The 20461-nt window shown below is 42.1% G+C and overlaps 1 protein-coding gene across 22 annotated transcripts in view; it reads right to left on the bottom strand.

Moving 5' to 3' along the window:
* The window catches only part of LIMCH1 (LIM and calponin homology domains 1), a 321642-nt gene that overhangs the window by 82550 nt on the left and 218631 nt on the right, over positions 1 to 20461 (bottom strand). For 15 of the 22 annotated variants that reach the window (XM_045881234.3, XM_045881236.3, XM_045881235.3 and 12 more), the window contains 4 exons: positions 15574 to 15604; positions 13521 to 13631; positions 5830 to 6025; positions 266 to 518 (listed from right to left, as the gene is read on the bottom strand). In XM_045881234.3, coding sequence (XP_045737190.1) covers positions 266 to 518; positions 5830 to 6025; positions 13521 to 13631; positions 15574 to 15604 — 591 coding nt within the window. Of the gene's footprint in view, positions 1 to 265; positions 519 to 5829; positions 6026 to 6428; positions 6645 to 6925; positions 6986 to 13520; positions 13632 to 15573; positions 15605 to 20461 lie in introns of those variants that run through there. The other 7 variants (XM_045881251.3, XM_045881252.3, XM_064584422.1 and 4 more) reach the window with 4 other exon arrangements.

Genomic DNA, 20461 nt, shown 5'->3' with positions numbered 1-20461 from the left:
CACAAACAGGGGGAGCGGGAGAGGGAGAAGCAGGCTTCCCGCTGAGCGGGGAGCCCGATGCGGGGCTCGATCCCAGGACCCCAGGATCACGACCTGAGCCGAAGGCAGACGCTCAACGACTGAGCCACCCAGGTGCCCCTGCCATTTGTAATCTGACGTCGAGGTTCTGGAATGGTTATCTGAGCTCGATCGTGTGCTGGAGCTGTGTGGTCCCTTCACCGCCAGTGCGCAAGCCAGGATGCGGGCAGCATAGCTCAGGGCTTACCTGAAGGGCCTCTCCCCACCCAGGGGGGAGGTGGCAGTACTCCAGCTCTTGCGGTATTCCTCTCGCTCTGCTTTCTTCTTCCTCAGAGGAGCGGGGACGTAGGCCGTCTGATTGCTTTTGTTCGGGAGGTACTGGTTAAAAGGCACTGCTGATTTCGGCTCACCGTGGGAAGTCCGCCTCGCAGACATGTCATCCTTCTTCACATCTGGCAGCTTCCGATGTGGCAAGTCGGATTCCGAGTCACTTCCTCTCCCTGGGGAAGAGAGGATGGGTGCTGAAAATGTGCGCGGGGGTAGCTGAACAGTTCCCGATGGCGAGTGTGCTGTATTAGGGATGTGGTTAGATCTGTGGGTGCTGGGGATTCCTTCCTTAAATTATTCACTTAACGAATCTGAAGTATCCGTCTAAATTAGTCTGTTCTGGGAAAAGCTCCGAACTCAAATCAGAGGGAAAAAAATTCAATTGAAAAAATAGAGGTAAGCCTAATTGTATCTGAGAACTACGATTCGCAACACAGTTGCAGCAGAACTAGAGGCTGCTCAGATTCTGCCACTCTGCAAAGAAAAGACATAAATCAACCGATGGAGTTTCTACTGAACACCTGCTATTGCGTGTCTTACACTGTGCTAGATATTCACACAAATAAGAATTATAAAGGATTCTGTTTTATAGAGGAGATGTCATAAAATGACATTTTTGTCTTGGAGGTACCTTTAACAATCCATGAAACGCCTGGAGAATATTAGTTATCATCAAGGGGCAAAGACGGCTAAGAAGAAAAGGAATTTGGAAAATGGCAGATTTAGATTAGACCAAGGGTTTGCCTTCCAGGAAGTGGTTTGAGTTACAATAAAAGCATATTCCTTTATATCAGAGCCCTTCCTGGTACCCATAGCTGAAGGCCATCTTTTCTTCCTGTGAGCCCCATGGCCCAATCTAGTCTTTTCTTCGGGCACATTACCCTTTCGACCTTGTATTCTGAGAACAAGGGCTTTACATCATTTACAGCACTGATCACAGCGTCTTTGCACCTAGTGGGCATTTTCAAATTATCTGAGGAATAAATGAATTGGTTTGGCTTAAAGAGTGTTTTAGGCAACGCAAGAGAATTCAATGTTGCCAAACAGTTTTGGGGGGGGCAAGAGCCCCAATAATTATCTTGTATCCCTGTTTCCTGAGTCTCATCTCACTCAATTGGTAAGATCTATGAGAGCGAAGCTGTCATTAAAACAAACACTACTATTACAGAGGCCGCCATGTGAGAGTTGGTTGGAAACTCTTCATCAACGAGAGGATCAGGAATAGGTTACTCAACTTCGTTGACAGCAACTAAAATTTACTTCTTTACATTTGTGAAAACAGCCTTCAACTGAGTCAAGAGATGGGGCAGCCTAGCCAACTGGGCAGTGCACAGGGTCTTAAGCCAGATCTACTTTGTTTTGAGCTCTGCCACTCACTAGCTGTGAGACTCTGCAGTTGTTAACTCACCTCTCGAAGCCTCAGTTTCCCCAATCTGCAAAGTGAGGATAATAACGCCACCTACTTTGTAGGGCTTTTGCGAGGACCGCATACATGTAAACTGTTGGTATAGTACTTGGTACAGGGTAAGTGCTTGATAAATGCTGACTACTCTCGATGTCATCATAGTTCTCGACCTGTCGCTACTGAGCTGTGGGCTCCTATCCTAGGCTGGCTCTATCACACTTGCCTGTCCTCTTCTGTAAAAATTAGAATGAAATGATTTGCCCTGAAGATTAAATGATTTAATGGCTTTTAAAAGACTTTACAAGTTAAAAGCATTGACCATAAACAAGTCGTTCATTGTTGCAGGATGAAATAGGCAGTTTATGAATTATTCATCGCACTTGCTTTCAGCCTCCCTTCTGAAGTTTTGACCGTTTCAGTACTTGCTGGTTTTTGATTCATAACTTAGCACCTTCCCACCCCAAGTCTTTCATCAATGGTATCCACCTGTCTCAGTGTCCCAGTGGAACGGTTAGAGGCCCCGTGAAATCTTTATAAACAAACGCTAACACTGCCTTCCCTTGCCAAACTCTTAGATTTGTTTTCTGATTTAGTATTATCCCCATTTTACAGAGGTGGAAACAGAGGCTCAGAGACGCAGAAAGAGCCCCTTCCACATGGCTGGAACGTAATGGCTCAGGACTCCCAATTTCTTTCTCCAGACTCCAATCCAAAGTTCCTTCCTCTGTGACGAACTTCTCTTGGAGAAATGTCCTCTGCTTAAAGCATCCTGACTAGGGGAAGCACTACACTTTCTCGAATAAACGAATGAAAGAAAATGATTCTTCAATCATCTATGAAGGCTTAGTAATGAATTAAGAGTTGTCTCCATTTTCTAATGTCTAAAATCCTATCATCTATGAACCTTCTTTGTGTACAGTATCTAAAAACATATTATCTGTAATAATCTCAGTGAAAGTCTCAAAATAGGTTGTTTAACAAATACACAGATCACCCTTTTCCTTCCCACAATTACTCTTTGATAAATGTCTTCAACAGACAGTGCAAGGAAAGTTAATTTGCAGATGCCCTGAGGCAGAGTGACTCAGCTGAAAGAAGTGCAGTTTTCTGGACTTAGGGGCCAGGCTCTAATTTCGGCTCCATCCTACTAGCTGTGTAGCTCTGCGAAATTTAAACCCTCCGTTCCTCAGGGTCCTCATCGGACACATGGAGATGTTAAGGCAGCTCTGACAGGTATTGTGAGGATTCAAGAAGATGGTGCAAAGCATCTAGGGAGTAGCTGGTACAACACACCCTCAGTAAATGCTAGAATCCTTATCAAAGGCCAGGACTTCCAAAGAGTTTGACTTCACCCCGAAAACACAGATATATATACTAGGGTGGCTTCGCTATTTATACCCAAAGTTAGGAAATGACAATGCAGCACATGTTGATGATGATATTACTTTATCAAAGTCTGAGTCTTCCTTCCCCGAGGGCTACATTTCTCCCCTTTCCAGTAACTGGAGTTGGGGGGGGATGTTCTTTTTTCCCCATATTTTGGCCATACACACCCCTAGCCCTTGGCTTTCTCATCTCCCTCTACCACCTTAATTTCTTTCTTTCCTTATTTCTCTCCCTCAACTCCTCTTTTCTATAAAAGAACACTCATTTAACAAAATACATCATATTTCTAAACTATGTTCTTCATTTTAAATGCATCTGAGTAGAAAGGTTTATGTTTCCTCTTCAGTGAGGTCCATTAAGTGGCCTCAGGAGGATGCTAGCAGAGGTGAGGGGAGGAACCGGGACCTGTGTAGCAAGACAGATTGGCGGAACTAACCCTGGGGACCCACAGCATCCCGACCGGGTAGCTCTCGGGTGCAACCCATAGAATCGCGGCACCTCTTATGAGCGTGGTTCTTGACTGTCCCCACTGAATGGGTCAGTGGGCCTTGAAGATATTAAAATATTGACCCAATGTGGAACTGGACAATTTTATGCTAAGATTTTCCCTAATTGATTGTGAGTCCTTAGGAAATAAATTTTCAAGACTTAAAAAAAAAATGTTCTTCTAAATTTGAAAGTGTTTATTAGGACTAGCAATCTTATTGATTAGCATCATTAAAAATAGACCATAAATTCTAATAAAACACAACACCTATTTGAATAAAATTACACTATTTTTAAAGGCAGATTTTAAAAAGTGTGTGTGTGTGTGTGTGTGTTTTAAACCTCATTAGGTCTTGATTTGTTTATAAGAACATAAGCCTGAAGGTATCAGGCTGCTTGGTGAAATCTATGTTTAACGTGCTCTCTTTCATGGATGATGTTCCGTGAGGCTCAATTTCATATTATTCTTTACATGGAAAAATATTTATAAAAAGACTCTAGCTTATCAATCTTAATTGCTGCAAATTAAATTGTGCCTCTCAGCACATATTAGTGCAATATTAGTAATTACCATCTCAAATCCCTTCAAGATGTCACTCATTACAAACTCTGAGCCCCTCAAAGCTGTGAAAGAATATAAAACCACTTATAAAACCAAGATGAACAAAGTAATAATTTTTTAAAAAAACAATCAAAATAAAATGAAATAATCTGGTTCAGATATGTTTTGTGCAAGTAAATCTACCTTTTGGTTATGTTAAACTTCAGTTAGGTCACGTACTTGGCATTGTAACTTCTAATGCTGTGGATGGTACTTAAGATGTCATATAAAATTTTAGAAATGTTTTTCAAGCAGTTCACAATGCACCATGGAATTCTTTTGGAGTCACATACTATGTTGCCCTGAGGCTAATCTATTTGTTGGAAAGCTTAAGCACTAAACAAAGGCATTAGTTCAGTCATTCTAGAATTTAAAAAATTTATTAGGTAAACAGAAGTTGTGGGCAAATTAGGTTTAAGAGTTTAAGTTTTGGACTCACACTTCTTGAGGCTAACATTGTTACACTACTTAATGACAGTGATATTTGTCACTTAACAACTTGAGGACAATTACTTAACCTCTATAAGATTCATCTGTAAAATACAGACAAGGAATGTCTCACAGCCCGGGGGTGTGGGGGGGGTGGGGGTGGGGGACTAAGTCAGAAACTATGTATCTCGTACTCTGGTGCTAAGGGCTAAATGATATGCTAGGTGTCAAGTAATTAATTCAGGACCTAGGCACATTAAATACTCAAGGATTTTAGACAGTTTTATAGCTGAAAGGGATCTTTCAGCCATAAAAGGGAATTTTCATCTCAGAGAGAAGCCTTAAGTCTCTAGGAATATTAGCATCAATCGAGCAATGCATTAAAAAAACAGAAACAAATAAAAAATGCCCCACTAACCTCAGTGCGTTCCTGCAAGTTTAAGTTTATATATGCCGAACCAAGCCATTTTCCCTTCCTAAAAGTACAAAGCTACAAGATAAGTGACGTAAACAGCTTCTGGAAAATATGCCTTAAATTTACATCAGGTCGCACGACCACACATTTTTAAAGAAAAATGATCAGCCCTTACAGGTGGTAGAAAATCCAGGGGATTTAAATCAAACCCAGACTCGGAACAAGCAGGCAGTCTGGGCTGTGTACATTGGGGGCCACCCACAACGCTCCAGGCAACGGCCAGGTATCATAAGCATCGAACAGATTGCCAAAACCCTGCCAATTAAAGTGTCCCGGGCTTCAGCACCTTCCCAAGTGCGTGTAGTGCATTTCCAGCTAGCTGGAAGTTGATTCATTTTCGCTTCTGCACTGTGGTACTCACACATTTCCCTTCCTCATACCCAGAGCATATAAACCTTCGGCACACTTTATGAGCTAACGGCCTGCACAGCGTCTTGATTCACTGAGACCAAGGGAGGAATGATGTAACATATTTTCCAAGAGAAGAGAGGCTCACTGAGGCAATGTTCAAACTGCTGGCAAAGCCAAGCCAAATTCTAAGGGCCACGAAAAACAACATTAAAAATGCTCTTCTTCTCCCAGCTTAGAGTTACCGGGTCCCAGCACGGTGGACCTGGAGCCTGCCTTCCGTCCACGGGTGACAAGGCAGCTCTTGTGAATGTTCAACTCTAAGACGTGCAGTGTACGAAGGCTGCAACCTACCATCGCTGCTTCCCCTGAGGACTACATCTGGTGAAGGGGTCTGCCGGGAACGGGAGCCAAAGGAATCCAGGCTGTCGAAGGAATCATCTCTGCCGTGGCGAGGGGGAGACAGGGAGTCACTGCGCTCGGAATCCCAGCAGTCTATGTAGCCACTGTCTCGGATACTACGTTTGGGACTCTCAATGTCATCAGTCTCCTGTCCAAAAATAAAACGAAAAAGATATTACAGACACTTGAGCAACAGATGGAGAGCCTCTGATACCAGGAAAATCTAGCTCCGGGTGGTCTTCAAAAGATCCCGCGTGTGGTGTCAGGATGGAAAAAATTATGGCCCGGATTATCATCCACAAGCCAACGTTGCATCCTTCCACCCTCCCTGCCTCAACTTTCCCCATGAGAAAAGCGTGCACATTTCAAATAAATAAATAAATAAATAAATAAATAAATAAATAAATAAATAAAAATCCAAGTAACTCACACCTTACCACGTTTAAAAAAAAAAAAAAATGGAAGGAACGAAGAATAAAAGCCTCATTAAGTTTGGATTCACAAGAGTACAGAGACCGACCAAAACAAAACTAAACACCAAAAGCCTTAACCTTGACCCGTCTCTCGGAATCCATAGGCGCATGCCTGTTCTGGGACCGAGCCCCCGGGTTGGCAGCGCGATTGCTCCTGGTTACGCTAGCTGGCCAAGGCACACAGCGTTTGTTTTTGCCGCAGAATCAGGTCTGTAAAGTCTGGAGCAAGCAGCACACGTCCATCTCCTGCTACCTTGAAGGGAAATTCCTGCTCTGAAAGGGAGCTGTCTTTCGGAGGCAGAAAGTTTAAAAAAAAAAAAAAAAAAAAAAAAGGCAATGAAAAATATGCAAACTGCTTTTCCCGATGCCTCAGAAGAATCCAGGCATGCTCTCGCTCTCGGCCAGCCCCTGGCGCTGGGGGAGCTGAAGCGCTTGCGGCTGACCCACATGTTCGGAGCAGGGAGAACAATGGCTGTCTTTGACAGCCTGTGATTATAAATTCTTTCCAGCGCAAGCAGCACATACTAAAACACTGAAACCCCAGCAGCGGAAAGGTCAGTCAAAGCCATCCTCACCCTTGCATTAGAATAAAAGCCTTGTTCCCGCCAGTGTCGTTGCATTCATTACAATCGGCCAGGCTGACGAAAACAAAAATAACGCCGGTCACTCAAAGATAAACCTCAATTTAATCTCCTCCAGACTGTCGCTTAAAATCTGGGCTGCGGAGGATGCTGGCAGAGGGGCCCGAGCTCCTCGGCAAAGACTGGAATGTCACCCTGTGGATGTCCTGGGATGCTCGGGAAGGTCCCCTCCACATTCCCAATAGAGAGGACAAATAAACAGATATTCTCTGCATGGTAGCAATTTTGGAAACTGCCTGAACCGACTGATATGCCCACTGGAGCCCAGGCCTTTGTAGCACATGGCTTTGCCAGGTGCTTATCCGTTCTCTCCAGCGTCCCCAATGCACTCCCCAGCGGGAGGCATTCCGAAGGGCCGGCGTGGCTGTAATTTGCAAGGCACACAGGGGTTTGGCCTGGAGAGAAGGGAGTGGGAGACAGGAGGGCAGAACAGAGAGACACACCCTGCAGCCTCCACACAGAGGCCCTGATTAGGGCCCCGGAAGAAGAGGTTGTCACATGGCCCGGGTGAGCGCAGCCCACTTGACCCTCCAGAGGAAGGCAGAAATTCCAGTTATGGAAATTAAGGTAGTTTACTTGTAGGTCAGAAGTTCACCAAGACTTGAACAAAAGCCAGGCCTGACTAGCTGCAAAAGGAAGAACTCATCAACTAACTGAGAAGTATAGATTTAAATTGGATATGGTTCTGTATTTAATTTCTTTGGAAATGCAAGTAATAATCATGGGTTATTGATTCACCAAGGATAGGCCAAATGGCTAAAAAAATGAAGGTCACTCCTATTGAATACTTACTATGGGTCTAGGGCTACACTTGTTGCTTTTTGCACATGTATTTAATCCTCACAACCCTACAATGATGTCGTTAGCATTGTCCTCATTTTACAGAAGAGGACAATAAGAATCAGAGAGGTTAAGTAACTTGGCTGAGGTCACAGAGTAAGCAGCAAAACTGTGATTCCAACACAGGATTCCATCTCCAAATCCCAAAGGGTAAAACCTGCCAAAATCTGATCAAACTTGAGGTAGTTATAGTTGCCTCATTACCATCATCACCTCTCCAACTACGGGACACTCACTGCCTCCTTACTCTGTGAATGATGCTAATCTGGGGGATGCCCCTTTCCTAACTGCTGTTTATGCCTACATCACCAAACTATAAATACTGCAAAAGAGAAGCAGCTTAGGGTAGGTTAGGAGCTTAGGGTAGGTCTTGGAAGCTCAACTGACTGGGTTTAAATCCTGCCTCCGCCTCTCGTCATCTACATGACCTCAGGCAAGTTATTAGTTTTCTAGTCTGATTTCAGTTTTCTCATCTGTTCAATGGAGCTGATAATACCATCTGTCTCGCAGGATTGCTAGGAGGGTTAAACATGTTAACATACAGAGAGCACTCAGAAGAATGCCTGATGCGTAAGTGCTCAAAAAGTGTTAGCTATGGTTAGAATTACTTCTATGTATTCATTTGGGTATGTAAATGTCAATATGTAAATCATACAGACTTTGTGAATGTAGGGAAGGACACAACCTGTATATGCACGGATCCTTCTCCATTTATATCCCATAACTAGTTGCCTTGGACCGAGGTTCCCATCAGAGAGGGCAGACCCTCGGAACCAGGTCACTCGTCATGTCTAGAAGTGACACAATTTTATGAGCTGCTTGGTGCAGCGTTACCAACTGGATTTTCAAGAAAATAACAATAATCAGAAGTGCTCTTCCAAAGGCCCAAATGTCTTCCCCACCCCTACTACAAACCACAAGAGAACAGAAAGAAAGAAAGAAAAAGTCAACATGTCTCTTGGAGCATCGGCTGCTTTCTCACCGCTTGTTATGGGAAAGAAAAACAGAAAAGCCATTCTGTTCATGACTGCGTAGAAAGCCAAGAATAAAATCACGGATCCAGCAAGAGAGCAGGAAGCCGAAAGGCATGGCCAGTTTGAAAAGTGAAAAACAGGCCACCCGTGGTCACCCTTGGCCAGTCTGGTCCCTTGGAACCTCAGGGTGAGGCAAGAAGTTGGTTCTTCAGCCAAAAATAAAGATGTGGACATCAGCTGGATAAGCAATTTTATTGGATTCCGTCAAATCAACCAAAGTTAAGCTTTTGGGGGAGAACAAAAGCTATAAACCAGCACAAAGGCTAGCATGGGCCAAATTCTCCTTTGCGGGGTCTAGTTATGTCATCGATGCTTTTCATCCAGGAACCCAGGAAATTTTCGACATCTACAGAGAGCACTTTAGGGATAGGAGACAAGACCCAAATCTATCCATTGTACTAACTGCTAGTTGTTCTAATAAACGTACGTTAATGAATGCGGTGAGAACTATCAACATCTATGGTATTTTTGGATCGTTTCACTCATCTGTCCTTTTCTTATCCCTCTTTGTCAGAGATAATGAGAACCAGCTAAGGTTGTGGGTGACTTACAGTATCTGAGAAACTCCAGATGCTTCTGTGTTACCACTCAACATTTTCTGCTTCCTTTGTGATTTATAAAGCAGCTAAATCCTATTCTGGAGTGTTTTAGGGTTCTGCTTTTCCAGCTTGATGACCCATCTGCACCTACCACACTCTGGCTGGGGAAGCTATTCACTCCTCGGATATTTACCGAGCATCTTCTATGTGTCAGACACGGTCCTAATGCTGGGCACACAACATTCAGCAAAGTCAATAAATACCCTGTCCTCACGGGCCTTATGTTCTAGTAGGGAAGACAAAAGGGAAATGGAAAAACCGATAAATGAATACAAAGTTGAGTGGTAAGTACCATGAAAAAATAAGGCAGGTTAAGGGAAGAGAAGCTGATGTTGGTTGCTATTTTAGGCAGAGGTCTGTTCTTGCCCATCTCATTCCCCCGTCTTTATCCCCTTGTTCTAGTTAACACCCCTCCCCTCCTGAAACGGTAGTGCTTAGGCCAATCCTGGTACCTGTTACCCTTGGTCACAGAGACTGGGCCAGAGTATACCCCTAAGAATTTTGCAGCTGGGCCTAGAAGGAAGAATTTCCTTGTTTTCTGGGCAAGGAGCTAGAACAGGTAATCCTGGAGATGCTTTTGGCCATGTTCCCTGATGCGAGGAAATCTCAAGGAGAGATAGGAAGAGGTGAGAGAGAGACACAAAAAGGAAGAGCCTAGACTGCTCACTTTCCAGCTCTAGTCCCTGAGATTCTAAGGCCACTTAGTCCCCATGATTCTTCCTTCAACCTCAACATTCTCACAGTAATGCCCCTTTGTTCCACTTCAGTGTCCCCTCTGTTGGGAGACCTCCTCTGACATATCTGGGCTCACTGAAAGGCCATTGTCACTATGCTCTCAGAGATCTTTTTTTTTGGCATATAGCAACAGCAACCTACTATGAATACCTACTATGTGTCAGACGCGTCTGCTAAGGGCTCTACACATGTTACTGTACAAGTTGGTAATTTTTAGAAATATTTTTAAAAGATTTAATTTATTGATTTTTGAGAGAGAAAGAGAGAGCGAAAGGACACGAGCAGTGGGGAGAGGGAGAGGGAGAAGGAGTCTCCCCACTGAGCAGGGAGCCCGATTCGGGGCTCGATCCCAGGATCATGACCTGAGCCAAAGGCAAATGCTTAACTGACTGAGCCACCCCGGCACCCCTACAAGTTGATAATTTTTTACAAACATTTCTCTCACTAGAAAAATGAATATAAAAAATTTCTGGTTAGTCTCCTTTGTGAAAGAAAACATTTCAATTGCAAATTTCTTTCAGCCTGTCTCCATGCCGAAGCAATTCTAGTTGTCTCCTCAGTATCTGCTCCTTTTCTTCTCCAGGGAAAACACCCACAGGATTTAGCTGAAATACAGCCTACCTTTCCCAAGTCTCTCCTTGCAGGTAGGTTTGGATGTGTGACCAAGTTTAGGTCAATAGGATATGAGCAGAGGAGTAGTGTATGACTTAACAGACGTGTGTTTAAAGGGAGGGCAGAGGTCCTTCATCTCCTCATCCCTCCTTTCTCCTGGCTCAGATGTGGATATGGTGGCTAAAGCTTGCACAACCATGATGGACCAGAAGGTGAGAACCCAAGGATTGAGGATGTTGGAGTAAAAGGACAGAAGGACCCTGGGTCCCTGATGATCACCTGCCCACTGCTCATGTTCAGACCTCTTTTATGTAAGTTCGAAATTAAATTCATCTTATTTAAGCCACATTTAGAGTTTTCTGCACTTCCCAGACAAATCCAATTTTAATCGGTAAAATGAGATAATATCTATTCCAGATAAATTAGTATCTCTAGGCATTGGATATATCTGTGATGTTCAGATCAATTACTCTCTATTCAGAGGCATGGGAGTACCACAGTTGGCCATTTAGTTAAGTCATGCTGTGTCCAGTGATACCAAGTACTCTCTTGGGTCCTGTGATATTGTACTACGTTCACTAAAAGAAGGGAACCGCTGTTAGCAACGACAGGTCATTTCAAGGCAGCTGACGTAACAAGGGTCAGCTCAATATGGTCTCAGTAGAAGGGTTGCTGAAGAAACCATAGCTGCTTAGAGTATAGAGGAGCTGGACTAGTGATGGTAAGAAATGTCCATAGCAAGAATAAATCAGGTTCCAAGGGAATCCAGCAAAGAAAGGAACTGTGAGGCAGGGCTTTTAAACAGTTGTACAAAGATGACCCATGGGTGGCTCAGTCGGTTGAGCATGCGACTCTTGATTTGGGCTCAGGTCATGATCTCAGGGTCATGGGATCAAACCCCACATCGGGCTCACTGCTCAGCGTGGAGGCTGCTTGTCCTTCTCCCTCTGCTTCTCCCCCTGCTTCTCCCCCAACTCGTGATTTCTCTCTCTCTCTCTCTCAAATAAATAAATAAATAACTTTAAAAAAAAAGAGATGACCCCATGTATCATTATTCAAATCCGAATTTAATATAAAAAAATAAGCATTCAAATTTCACAAATCAGACTAAACCTTACCTTTGTACTTGCTCTAAGAATAGAGTTACATGAAAAATTAAAGGACCCACGAGAGTAAAAAGTAAGAAACAGTGTATTGTGTGGGTGTGTTCAGTTTATTTTTAAAGGAATTTAGCTTAAAGGACTTTGTTTATATGCATAACAACCAGTATGAAAGCTTTGTCCATTTACAAAATACATGAGCCAGATCGGCTCAAGCCAAATGGGAAGAACTGTCAGGACCATTATCTTTAATTTAAAGAAAGAAGGATAAATTATTAGAAAGGTGGAGCACATTCTTGTTTTCAGTATGAAAAGAAAGTCTGTAAAGCGGGGAATGTCTCTCAAGGTCTCATTAGTGCATTTCGTTTGCATGTTAGAGAAATGAGGAAGGGCAAGGCCTGGACTATTTGTGCTATGATAGGGATCTTATCCAAAATCCACGGATGTGACAACTGAGCCTCATCCACTCACTAGGCTGGCTGGGTGGGCCTGCCTGTGTGCAGTCCTATATCCTAGGACTTTGGGTGAGTTCCTGTACATTGCTGAACCTTAAAAAGGAACACACAGGCAGACATACATAATACATCCCCCTGTTTCTTTGACAAATTCCTACCTTAAGTCAGTCTTTCCCATAACCAAATAAACAAATAAAGCTTTAAATACTGTAAAAAAAAAAGTCTTCCGAATTTCCAGGTCACCCAAATACAATGGCCGTAAAATGCACATCTCCGCAGAGAATGCTTCTAATTTGTCAGGGCCCGTCCAGGGTGGATGGCCAGGCAAGAGCTTGGCAGACATGACTTCACCCATACCAAGGCCGTGACGGGTAAGCAAAATGACCTTTAGGACAAATGCAGAGCAAGTCTTCATTTTTGTATAATACTGTATTGTTTAATTCAGGTGTTATTCCCTCAAGAAAACAAGTGCAGAGCTCTCTGGCATACAAAGCCACATGCTGACAGATTGCATTTGCTCTTTTGGAATTAAAGTTGGAGAGAACTCAGACCTTCCATTCTCTGAAGGCTATAAAAGTTCAGGTAGGCATGGGACACACAAGGCAAAGACCGCATTGGTAAGTCAACTAGTCCTTTCCTGGAGGGCAGGACATCTCTGTTCTGTGCAATTTCACCCCGGTGAACTGTTAAGGATCTTAAAAAGAAGCAAATGTGGGACGCCTGGGTGGCTCAGTCGGTTAAGCATGGGCCTTTGGCTTGGGTCATGATCCTGGGGTCCTGGGATCGAGCCCCATGTCGGGCTCTCTGCTCAGCAGGAAGCCTGCTTCTCCCTCTGCCCCTCCCCCTACTTGTGCTAAATAACATCTAAAAAAAATGAAGTAAATGTGTCAATTTCCCATCTTATATTAACCTCTTGGGATAAAGAAGGAAAGTCAAGGGGCGCCTGGGTGGCTCAGTCGGTTAAGCGTCTGCCTTCAGCTCAGGTCATGATCCCAGGGTCCTGGGATCGAGCCCCGCATCAGGCTCCCTGCTTGGTGGGAGGCCTGTTTCTCCCTCTCCCACTCCCCCTGCTTGTGTTCCCTCTCTCGCTGTGTCTCTCTCTTTCAAATAAATAAATAAAATCTAAAAAAAAAAAAGAGGGAAAGTCAAGTTACCTTTCTCATCTGAGCCAGCAAGCCTTCAAACTCCTTCAGGTTCAGTGTTGTGCCGCTATAGGATGCCGAGCTATTTGCTGCTTTTCCCAGCCAGTAAATGGTAACTAGTACCTGTGAAACAAAACCAGGCACAAGAGCAGGAGAATTTTCCCTCAAGAATGACTTTTAAACTAAGGAATCAATAGTGCCCCATCAAGAGGAAAGCCGGAAGGAGAGAATGTGACACTGATTTACAAAAACCACCATCCATGAGGTATCCATTAAATGTGAAATCATTTTAATAAGAACCCAATGCTCTATCAGTCAACACAAACATGATTCGGTAGTTAAAAGAAAGCTCCAGTTTTAGGAAATTTTGGTTGTAAGAAAATGATCTTTAAGACAGCAAGAAGGAAAAATAAATCCTCCAAAATCATTTTTCGGTAATAAAGGTAGAAAGTGAAAATTTTCAGAAACTCTGGCGTCTTCACCCAGATGAGCATGAAATGGGTTGTCAAATCCTTTTGAAAGAGGTGCTTTTAAAGGCTTACAATTCCTACTTGTGGGCACAGAGGCAGAGATCCAGGTTAATTAGTGGTTCCCAGCACAAGAGAAACAGCATATATCTAACTGAAATCAGAAGAAAGCAAAGTAATGAAGAGTATGATCTTCAGCTACCTAGCGTTGGCGTAGAGTTAAATTCCTATTCCTCGGAGATGGGAAATTTTTAGCCTGGACAAAATTACTGCCAACTAAATAACCTTGGGTGCTTACAAATGTCCATGAATGTTCAATGGTCTGAAGCTACAGTCCTCAGTTCATTTTTTTCTGTCTTTCCAAAATAACTGTGCACAAAAGCAAATGCTCTATACAGTGATTTTTCCATAAAGCCCAGAAGGCTGAAGGTGAGCTCCTTAAAGCTGAATTCTTTGGATCTGAAGCTTACAGAAAAGCTATTATTTTATTTTCACATTTGGTCTTATTGCTTCAATCAGGCAGGGAAGTGCTGGTTGTACCCTGCTTCCACTTGCTAGATCAGGAAAGATATGTGTACATGGTTCCACATGGCAACACGCCCAAAATATGGTTGTGTGTATCAACGCTATGACGTGATTCGGTTTTCTACCTCTGTGGGAAAAGCGCATGTCAGGAATCCTTCAAGGCTTCCAGAGGGTCTTTTTAACATTGATTGCTTACAAATAAATTTCCAGAGAACAGACAATTCCACATGTCAGGACGTTAACTAGGACCATAAAACAACTAATGTGTGCTAAGAGTATGAGGCCATTTTGGAAGGTGTAGTAGGAGAAACATGACACTGTGTTGTGTTTCAGATTACGGGTTTTCTGATTTGTTTAAGACTGCCTGATGAAAAATGGCATATATCCCTAGTTGTATAGAGGAAGAAAAGGAAGACGAGAATGAAAATGTCAATCAAATGTAATAGCACCCTGGAAATTAAAAAAAGGAGGGGTCGGTCACAGCTAATTTTAAATTTTATATGCAGGAAGTCATTTTTTTACATTCCTCAATTTAAACTTAAAATAAAAGGACACTAACATACTTGCTCTTTGAAAATGAGATCCAGTTCCAAAAAGTTGATTTTGGGGAAGTACTAATAAAAGCTCAAAACATTAATAAGAAAAAAAAACAGAAAAAGTGCAGGCCCGTGACAGTCAACAAGAGTTATATTATGCTGATCTTTTCCCTAAAAAATCATGTCCAACTACTTTATTTAATAATCCCACCTGTGCCAACTGACAGAAAGCAACTGATATTAGTGCCGAGACAGATCATCTTGTGTTCAAGCAATGGAATTACAGAGCGCAAGCTTTCATTTATTTACTTCTAGAACGAGCCCTTGTTAATTACAGAGACCTCCCCCCTCTACAATTTGTGTTTCTGTCACAGTGATCGATCGACTGTTCCATCAGAGACACCTATACTCACTCGTTTGCTGAGGACTCTTCCCAGCAAGGCATACGAGAGTCACTGAACTTAGGAGCTACATTTTACACTTGAGCCATCAAAGTGAGAAGGAAAAACATTTTCAAAGCGAAGTCAAAACACTTACATTTTTCAGTTTCCTACTGTAATCAAGGCTCCTAATGAAGGGAAAGGAAAAAAAAATCTGGTCAGAATGGCAGTTGCTTCATGATCATCCCTTAAACACCTCTAAGATGTATGTGAAGCTAACAAATATAACGGAATCAGCAGAATACAGTATTTTTTCTAAGGTCCATGATTAGCGATTTCAGGTACTGAATAAAATCATTTAGGGAAACAAATGTAGAAGGACAAGATGGAATTAAACTTCCAAAGTGCACCATGAAAAGATGAATGCTTCATAACATCTGGAAAATGAAGGATTCCATCTAAAACTGGGACGCTTGATATTTGTATTCTTGAAGCTCAATTGTTAAAAGCAAAATTTGTGCCCTGATTAAAGACCACTGTCAAATTGAAATCTTACTACACTTCCAAAATCTTCATATAACTAGTACTTTTAACAGAGGTCTAAAACCTTACTTCATTAAATAGACCTGAAAATATACATAGAAGAGGCAATGCTATCTAAATATTTGTTCCTGTCTGCTACAGATAGAAATTAGTGTTGGGAATTAGCCATAAACAGGAAAATATGTGTGTTATGTTCGAATATACACATGTGCATTCTTCAAAATACATAGATGTTTACTCTCAAACCATAAACAACAAAAAAAAAGCTAGTTGGTGCTGGGACACCTGGGTGGCTCAGTCGTTAAGCGTCTGCCTTCGGCTCAGGTCATGATCCCAGGATTCTGGGATCGAGCCCCACATCGGGCTCCCTGCTCAGCAGGAAGCCTGTTTCTCCCTCTCCCGATCCCCCTGCTTGTGTTCCTTCTCTCCCTGTCTCTCTCTGTCAAATAAATAAATAAAATCTTAAAAAAAAAAAAAAAAGCTAGTTGGTGGTATTTTTGAAATATTCATACAGTGAAATATAAAAGTTTCTACAAAATTATTCCAAAGCTTCTTTAACACGTCACCAAATAAATGCTAGGAAAAATGAAACAAGCATTTCTTTACCCCTAGTAACTTCAGTTGGGGTGGGGAGTGGAGGAAGAAAGAATGTAATTCTATTGTATAAACTGGTCAAGAATTCTTTCAAGTTTTTAGACCCCAGTTACCTCATTGCTGCATAATCTTTTTTTTTTTTTTAAGATTTTATTTATTTATTTGTTCCAGAGAGAGAGAGCAGGAGGGAGAGGGAGAGAGAATCGGAAGCAGACACCACGCTGAGCGAAGAGCCCGACATGGGGCTTGACCTCATGACCATGAGATCATGACCTGAGCTGAAACCAAGAGTTGGATGCTTAACTGACTGAGCCACAGGGGCCCATATTGCTGCATATTCTGACCCAAAGAACATATTAATGAATAGGTGCACAATCTTAAGTCAATTGAGATTTCAGGGAACAGAACACAATGTAGTATATACTAAGGAGATAAACCCATCAACAGGGACTTGGATTGAAGGAAACATTGGTCTAATTTGGATTTGATTAAGAGAATGTTTTCAAGTTTACCATTTTTAATAGAAAAAAACATGGCATTATTTTCTAGGATTTTTTTTTTAAGATTTTATTTTATTTATTTGACAGAGAGAGACACAGCGAGAGAGGGAACATAAGCAGGGGGAGTGGGAGAGGGAGAAGCAGGCTTCCCGCGGAGCAGGGTGCCTGATGCGGGACTCGATCCCAGGACACTGGGATCATGACCTGAGCCTAAGGCAGACGCTTAACGACTGCGCCGCCCAGGCACCCCTCCAGGATTTTTTTTTAACTTATAAAAACTCCAGATGAAAAGGAAAAAAAATCTATGAAAGCTTTGAAATTTTAATGAAAAATAAGAATAGGGAACATAAAACGTTTTCTGCATTGACAATAAAACTTCATTGACTAAAATTGTGACCCAGTTCTAAAAAAAAATCATGCTTGGCACATAGCAGGAGCTCACAAAATATCTGTTGAATGACTTCTACCTAACAACCAATTATGCGAAAATGCTTCCAAATTTTTCAAGAGACATATTCAGGAGCAATCCAAAGCCTTTCCTCATTTTCATCCAATTGTTTCAATTCCCTGGAATAATACTTGCTGCATGCCCTTCTGGATTATGCTCTCATTTCCCATCAAGGTCGTCTGGCATCCATTATAGGTAGAGTTCACAAAATTACACATGCAGTAATCATTTGCAGCTTTTCCCTCTCTTTCTTTTTTCCTTTAGCCTACTCAAGTTACTTCTCAAAAAAATAAAGTAAGAAAAATTACCTACAATAAAAGCTAAACTAAAGAGCATTTTTTCAAAAACAATTTCAGGGAAGCATCAAAATTCGCTCTGTGGGATCTACCCCTAGACTTTATTGCTTACATTATTAATTGGTGGGGTCCGTGGGGTGTTTTCTATCTCTGCGAATGCTCTGCTCACCCCTCAGAGGGTAGAGCAGAAGAATGTAGCAGTTCTACTTTACTCTACCATGGCTATGAAATCTACATATGTTGCAAATGTCCCTCATCCAGTGCCAAACGACACCAGGATCATTTACAGAAAAGTTGTGAAGCAGAGAGCTCATTCCGTGCCCCACCCTTCACTGAAACTAGAAATGATTTTCTAAGTACTGTAAATGAATTTATGGCATAACTTGGATGTAAAATTCTTTATGTTCTTCTAGATACTCATACTGTGAAATGAAAATTTTTCTCCATAATTAATCCAGGTTCAGCATCCTGCAGTGCTTACGGACCGACCATTCCTCCCACCACACTTGTTCTTGCTCATCACCCTTCTACCACACCACATACTTTTCTTTTTAAACACTGAGTTTGTTTCTCTTCCCCAGCCTTTCTACTTGATCTTCCTCTGCCTTGAACACTCTACAGGTCTTCGCTTGATGGGTTCTTGCTTTCTCCCACTCATGTCTCCGCCCATAGCCTTCAGCTGAAATGCCACCTCTTCAGAGAGGCTATGCTTGACCACTCCTGGACTGGTCACTATCTTTTTTTTCCCCAGTTTTATTGAGATGTAATAGGCATATGACATTGTATAAGTTTAAAGAACACAACATGCTGATTTGATATATGTATATATTGTGATGGTCACTATCTTTCACATCATCTTTTACTTCCTTCTTAGCACTTACCACTCCCTGCAGTTTTTTTTATTTATTTACTTGTTTATTTCTTATTTCCTGACACTGTGTGTAAATTACATGTGAACAGGGAGTGTTGGCTATCTTGCTCATTCCAACTGTCTAATGACTGGAAAGTATCTGACACATAGTAGCTGCTCAGTAAATAGTTATTGAATGAATGAAAAACGATAAAGTCATAGGAGAAGGCGATGGAAAAGCATTGCTTAAAGAAAATAATAATGCTCAAGTAAAGGAAAAACTAAAAAGGGAAGAAAATGAGAAGGAATGCAAAAGGGGAGAGAGATGGAAAGACAGGATAAAGAAGGGAAGGGAAGCACCAGGAAGAAAAGGAGATGGAGAAAGAAGCAGCTAGAAAGATAAAGAAAAATGACAGAGGGGAAAAGAAACAGGAGAAGGGGAAGATGGTACAGTGTAATGGAGATGTGACTGTGTGTGCCATTGGTCTAAGGGACTTTTCCTCTTTACGTTGTTTTCTGTGCCTTTTTCTTTGGAAGTTGGCTGAATCATCTTCCCAGAACTGAGCAAGCGGAGCACTGAGCAGGTTTTAGCTAGCATCATGCCTGTGAGGACCTTCTGTCCAATTCCATCTTACAGTTGAAGACACAGAGCCCTACCAAAGGAAAGGAACTTGCTTAGGATTATACAAAAGGGAGTAGCAGATCGAGGGCCAGACCCCTGACTTCCTGATGCCAGTTATTTGTAGATAAGCAATAAAGGTAAGAAAAATTCTTAATTTCTAAAACCAAACTGTCTCCGAATTCTCCTGGTTTAGTGACATATGGATTTAGAGTAGCTCCAAAAAAAGGAAATGCAGCTGACAACACCATCAAAAGAAACTTTTCTTCACTACCTTAGCTCACTATACTACTGGTCACACACAAGCAACGTGTGTGTGAGACTAATTGTTATGACGTCATATAGTTACTATTGTTTCTGGTCCCGTGCCACTCAGGTGGAACAAACGTCAGATCTGAGTCAGAAACCATTTCCTAAAATGAACAATTTATATAGGCTGGTTTTAGGTGCAGTAATATACGGAGCACGTGATGTCTAAAATGAGGGAGGGGCGCCGGGGTGGCTCAGTTGGTTAAGCGGTTAAGCGTCTGCCTTCAGTTCAGGTCATGATCCCAGGGTCCTGGGATTGAGCCCCACGTCAGGCTCCCTGCTCAGCGGGGAGTCTGCTTCTCCCTCTCCCTCTGTCTCTCCCCCTGCTCATGCTTTCTCAAATAAATAAAGAAAGAAATAACCATCTTAAAATGAGGTTTATGGTGGTTTTCCATATTCAAATACCATAATTTGTATTCTATTTTTGCCCTTAAGTAAAATTTTTCCATGAGAAATATCAAAGAAAGGCACATTGACAACAGAGAAGTGTGATTTTATATAATCAATTATGGCTGATTCTCCCTTATTCCCAGTCATGAATCATAAAATCCAATATAAACTAGCTTGATTTCATTCAGTAGTTTCCGTTTTTTCCCCCAATCCATATTGGCAAAGAGTATCAAATTAGCAGCTCTGCATTTTGGCTTCTGTCCCTTCTCTGTACTTCCATGATACAATGATCCAAAAGTGATCAAAAGAAGTGTAGCCAATCCACAAACCCTTTGTATGTAATTAAGCCTATTATTAAGGCATATTCATGTCAAATATTGTTTGAAGTGGAAAATGTTTTGTATGAAATGTGTAGACTGGGAAGGACTTCTAAACTACAGGAAAAGTCGTCGCTATCATCTCATAAGAGTCTTTCTTCTCATTACCCCGGTCACCA

This window comes from Mirounga angustirostris, unplaced genomic scaffold, assembly GCF_029215605.1.
Source record: "Mirounga angustirostris isolate CCGP_5_RB_7025 unplaced genomic scaffold, mMirAng1.0.hap1 SCAF_2, whole genome shotgun sequence".
NCBI lineage: Eukaryota > Metazoa > Chordata > Mammalia > Carnivora > Phocidae > Mirounga > Mirounga angustirostris.
Note: the sequence above shows the minus strand (reverse complement) of the source record. Positions and strands in the feature narration are given on the sequence as shown.